At 50.8% G+C, this 6,027-nt stretch overlaps 1 protein-coding gene across 1 annotated transcript; it reads right to left on the bottom strand.

The window, feature by feature from the left end:
* Positions 1-1,713: 1,713 nt before the first annotated feature.
* On the bottom strand, positions 1,714-2,761 carry LOC123402106 (ethylene-responsive transcription factor ERF038-like). The gene has a single exon (XM_045095985.1). It carries the CDS (start codon positions 2,617-2,619, stop codon positions 1,960-1,962), a length of 660 nt encoding a protein of 219 aa, XP_044951920.1. The 5' UTR covers positions 2,620-2,761; the 3' UTR covers positions 1,714-1,959.
* Between the last annotated feature and the right edge of the window lie 3,266 nt (positions 2,762-6,027).

Consider the following 6,027-nt stretch of genomic DNA (forward strand, 5'->3'; position numbering starts at 1 on the left):
GGTCCCCATATGGATTGGACAAACATGCATGCACGCCTCGCCAAAATCTCGCAGAAAAAATAATTTCTCATCTTATGCAGAAAAAAAAACGCCTTAAGACTTACCACATTCAAACATGTTGTGATTATGTGAGCACTAAGTCTACAGTCAACGAGGGTGGGAAGAAGAATAAGTAGTAGCAGCACAGATGAGATGACATGCATTGAAATACAAAATGTGAACTTGCCAGGGCCTTGAGTCATGGTTACTGGGTTATGGACGTGGGGTATTTGTTTCTTTCGTTGTAACGTTCATGCTCTTTTGCTAGCATGTTAATAGTAATAGTATGCAGCAGGAACAATATTCACGCGACATGATCTTGTTGGTTGTGTGCATCACGCTAGGTAGAGGACGTACATTCTTTTGATACAGTTGTATCACCTGCACAAAACGATTGATGATGTCCCTTATCTAAAAATGTGATGTAGAAGTAGAAGCCTCCCCCCCGAGGGAACACGTTGATAACGCATGGCCGAATAAGTTAGGAAAACCTGAAAACAAGGATCCAATCCCCGCTAACACGGACGATGGTCAACAAGCTTAGTCTTTGTCCGTAGTCCTGAACAGACGTGCTCCATCACCGAAATGAAATACTACTAGTAGAGTTGTACTACTAGCAGTGCTCTCCCTCTCCAAAAGAAAGCTAGTTGTCCTAGTCGTACACCACAGCCATCACGCATCGCCTCCGTCCCGTCCGTGGCATGGCAGCGCAGCGCTCTCGACTCGTGCATCCACCTCACACTTGTACAGCTATATCCCACACACTGGCACGCACGCACGCACGCACTGTCCTCCACGACGGTCGAAGGCGTCACTCGCAATAACTCACACGGCGACGGGGCATCGAGGAGGAGGGAGGGGAGGCACCGGCTCGGGATCTCGCCTTATCCTCGCGGTACGACGCTCTCCCCACCCAAGCCACAAGGCAGGCAAGCGTCAGGGCCAAAACGTACGTAAACATGGCGCCATTTACACGCGCGCAACCACTCCGCTGTCCCTCCCATGCATGTCAGCGACGGGCGATCCACGCCAACCCAACGGCCTCCCGACGAAGCGGACGAGCCCAAAAATTCCACCACCGAGCCAGCGACCCAGCCCGCCCGTACGCACGCTCGTCCGGCCCAGCGAGACGATGGCGACCGATCGCGCGATACAGGCACGGATCTCTCCTTCTCTTCCCGAGTTTACAACGAGCAGCCCCGCTTTTTGTACAGTCCACGTCGCTATCGCTCTCCCCCTCCTGGCCGGCTCGCTACAGCCCTACGTACTACGTACTGTACTTACTCGCAAGCTGAGCTGAGCTGAGCTGAGCGCGTGATATTTCCAACTGGTTCCAGCTCTTTCTAATTTGTAAGGGCTGAAATTGTAAAAGGACACGTAATTTTCCCAAGGGCGAATAAGAACATGTAGCTCCAGCCTCATATCATATGAAAAGAGAAGATAAATTTAATCTGCGGGAATATCGGATCGAGGTTGAATGCATGATTGCTGCCGGCGCTTTGTGCCGGATCAGTGGAGTGAAAGGACAGGGCTAGCCAGTCGAATATCGCCGTAATTTAAAAGCTGCATCCATCCTTAAAGCATTTCGTGCCGCATTAGTCCAACAAATCCCGCTCCACCGATCGCCTTTACCACTAGCGCGCCCTAAAAGAAAGAAGGAAAGAAAGAAAGAAGGAAGGAAGAGATGCGTTGTTAATTGCACAAACAAACATATTCTTGCCCCACAATCCACGCAAAGCAAATACGATAAAGAACACAGGGCTAACCCCAATTTGTACATGGCCCGACTCCTAAATTTAGTAAAGGCAAACGCAGCGCTGGTTCACCGATCGTTTCGACATGATTTCTGGTCCGATGTGGTAACGACCATCTACGAGCCACACATGCATGCAGCGGCGGCGGCGGCGACCGGGCGGGTTTTCAATACTCCCACTGCAGCGGCTCCTCCAGGCGGAACACGCCGGCGCCGGGGCCGGCGAAGGCCACGTCGTCGTCCCACGTGGAAGCGCACGAGACCTGGCAGGACGGAGGGCCGTGTCTGAGGTCGAAGAGGAGGTCGGGGAGGTCGAACAGCGCGTCCTCGGCTGTGTCCGGCGGTGTCGACGCAGAGGCGGCGTTGGGTTCCGGGCCGTCGGGGTTCTTGGCGCCGGCATTGGCAGTGGCAGTGGCAGAGGCCGGGAAGTCAGCGGAGGCGGCTAGCGCGGCGGCCGCCTGGACGTCTTTGGGCGCGGCGGTGGCCGGGCGCGGGAGCTCGTGGGCGAGGTCGGGGAAGTTGAGGTGCGCGGCACGGCCCTTGATGGCGAGAGCGGCCACGTCGTGCGCGCGCGCCGCCATCTCCGCGGTGGCGAAGGTGCCGAGCCAGATGCGCGACTTCTTGCGGGGCTCCCGAATCTCCGACACCCACTTGCCCCAGCTCCGCATGCGCACCCCGCGGTACGTCGGGTGCCGCCCGTCGTTGCGCGCCCGCTTCTTCTTGGACGACGCGGTGGTGGCCGTCGGGGACGGCGGCGAGGCCAGGGCCTCCACCGAGGACGAGGTGGTCGTCTCGGAGCCGGAGGAGGAATCCTCCGTGGCGCCCATGGCTGCCGCGCGCTAGCTGCTGCCTGCTGCTGGTGGTGGAGTTAGTAGTTGGGGAGTGATGAGCGAGCGAGAGCGTGAGGAGGTGAGGTGAGTGGTGCGTTACGAGGGAAGGAAGTGGGAGTTTTTATGATGAGCAGATGAGGCGGAGGGAGCAACGTGTAAAGCAAAAACAAAGCGGGGAATCGAATGGTGAAGGCGTGAGGCCAGCGTGTTGGCCTTTCGGAACTGAATACTAACTCACGAGCATTGTTTTTGAGCGATTAAACAAGCTTTATTAGTCCTGTCGCAGCATGCAGCTGTCTTTGCACCATATAGCTTTACAAAATCTTCCAAAAAATGAATTACAACCAATTCAACTCCCTCCAGTTTCACCCTTAAAAAGAACTCCGCCCAGTTTCACCCTTAAAAAAACTCCCTCCAGCTTCAGAAAAAGGTCATACTGCTGGACATTATTTCGGCCAAACTTTGAAAAGTTTGACCAGCAATATCAACTTAGATATTTGGTTTGAACACATAAAATCACACCTATAGACCTATGTTGTAAAGTACCTCCAAAATACTGTAACTTGTAAGTTATTACTTAATACACTATGGTGCAAAGTAAATGGACATCCTACTGAAATATAGATGGAATTAGATCCTTAGAAAAATCTCAAAAGGCTAAATGGGTGTCATGGAAGGAAGGTGGTGGAAACTTTAGTACCATGCCCAAGTAAATAAATTTTTAGCCCCCTTAAAGGAATCCCCTTTCGCATGTTATTGGAGTATGGCAAGAGGAGTGATTCCCATGTGATCCTCATTTCCCGCCCGCCTCGCACACTTGTGTCGGGTTTCCTCGACAAGTCGAGTTTAGACCTATGTCATGCGTGTGATTAATTTTAGCCGATCAGAAATAGATAATTCATTCACAATACGATTCATTAATGGACGCGCTAGGTACCCAAGGGTTGTTGCCGATTCGGGCGTTAGTCCAGCCCACGTCTACCTACTACAATCACCTATATATTTAAGGTGTTGCTAACCCTAGCTGTCACCAGACCACATCATATCTGCTCTACCTCTTCGCGCACAATCCACCGACTTTCCGCTCGTTGTTGATGCTTCTCGCAAGCCTATCTTATTCCCCGCATGCATGACTGTACGAGAGAGCAGGCCTTCGAATCCCCGTCTTTCGTGGCGCGCTAGGTATCCAAGACGTCGGATCCATGGGATCTTTGTGACTCTAGCGTCGGTCAAGCCGATATCTACCTACTACGAAAGCCTATATATTGGAGGCGTCGGTAAACCTAGCTGTCACCAGATCACATCACATCACCTCTACATCCTCGTGCACAACCCACCCTTCTTCCACTCGGTGTTGCTGCTTCTAGCGAACCCATCTTATCCACCGCATGCACTGCTGGGGAACGTTGCATGGGAAACAAAAAAATTCCTACGCACACGAAGACCTATCATGGTGATGTTCATCTACAAGAGGGAGATCGGATCCACATACCCTTGTAGATCGCTAAGCGGGAAGCGTTAAGAAACGCGGTTGATGTAGTGGTACGTCTTCATGATCCGTCCCACGACCTGTTTCGATCTAGCGCCGAACGGACGTCACCTCCGCGTTCAGCACACGTACAACTCGATGACGATCTCCGCCTTCTTGATCCAGCAAGAGAGACGGGGAAGTAGATGAGTTCTCTGGCAGCGTGACGGCGCACCGGTGATGGTGATGATCTTATCGTGTAGGGCTCCGCCCGAGCTCCGCAGAAATCTGATTTAGAGGGAGGACTACGAGGTATAGGTTTGAGTTTCCCGTGGCAAAGTTCTGTCTCAAAAACCCTGAAACCTCTACTATATATAGGAGGAGGGGAGGGGCTAGCCTTGGGGCTCAAGGGAGCCCCTAGGGCGCCGGCCGAAGGGGAGAGAAGGACTCCAACTCCAATTCGGTTTGGGTAAGGAGGAGTCCTCCTCTCCCTTCCCACCTCCCTCTTTTTTTTTCTCTTTGGTTTTTTCTTCCTAGCCGACATGGCCCTCTTGGACTGGCCTCACCAGCCCACTAAGGGCTGGTGCGCCACCCCTGGGCCACCAAGGTCACTACCAGGTGGGTGGGCCCCTCCCGGTGAAGATCCGGAACCCATTCGTCACTCTCGGTACACTCCCGGTAATGCCCGAAATCTTTCCGGAGACCAATTGAAACCATCCTATATATCAATCTTCGTTTCCGGACCATTGCAGAAACCCTCGTGACGTCCGTGATCTCATCCGGGACTCCGAACAACCTTCGGTTACCAACACCTATAACTCAACTATACCGAAACGTCACCTAACCTTAAGTGTGCAGACCCTGTGGGTTCGAGAATATGTAGACATGACCTGAGACACTCCCTGACCAATATCCAATAGCGTGACCTGGATGTCTATGTTGGATCCCAAATATTCTACGAAGATCTTATCGGTTGAACCTCTGTGCCAAGGATTCATATAATCCCGTATAACATTCCCTTTGTCCTTCGGTATGTTACTTGCTTGAGATTTGATCGTCGGTATCTCTATACCTATTTCAATCTCGTTACCAGCAAGTCTCTTTACTCGTTCCGTGATACAAGATCCCGTGACTAACACTTCAGTCACATTGCTTGCAAGGCTTATATGTGATGTTGTATTACCGAGTGGGCCCCAAGATACCTCTCCGTCACACGGAGTGAGAAATCCCAGTCTTGATGCATGCTAACTCAACGGACACCTTCGGAGATACCCGTAGAGAACCTTTATAGTCACCCCGTAATGTTGCGACGTTTGATACACACAAGGTATTCCTCCGGTGTCAGTAAATTACATGATCTCATGGTCATAGGAATGAATACTTGACAACCAGAAAACAATAGCAACAAAATGACACGATCAAATGCTACGTTTGTAATTTGGGTCTTGTCCATCGCATCATTCTCCTAATGATGTGATCCAGTCATTTAGTGACAACACTTGCATATGGTTAGAAAACCTTAACCATCCTTGATCAACTAACTAGTCAACTAGAGGCTTACTAGGGACATTATTTTGTCTATACATATCCACACATGTATCTATGCTTTCATTCAATACAATTACAACATGGATAATAAACGGTTATCTTGAAACAGGAAATATAATAAAAACTTTTTTATCATTGCCTCTAGGGAATATTTCCAACAGTCTCCCACTTGCACTAGAGTCAATAATCTAGTCTCACATCGCTATGCGATTTACATTGGAATGAATCTGACACCCATACAGTTCTAGTGTCGATCATGCTTCGCTCATGGAAGAGGTTTAGTCAGCGGATCTGCAACATTTAGATCCGTGTGCACTTTGCATATATTTACGTCCTCTCCTTCGACATAGTCACGGATGAGGTTGAAGCGTCGTTTGATGTGTTTGGTC

The sequence above is a fragment of the Hordeum vulgare genome, chromosome 6H (assembly GCF_904849725.1).
Source record: "Hordeum vulgare subsp. vulgare chromosome 6H, MorexV3_pseudomolecules_assembly, whole genome shotgun sequence".
In the NCBI taxonomy this organism is placed as follows: Eukaryota; Viridiplantae; Streptophyta; class Magnoliopsida; order Poales; family Poaceae; genus Hordeum; species Hordeum vulgare.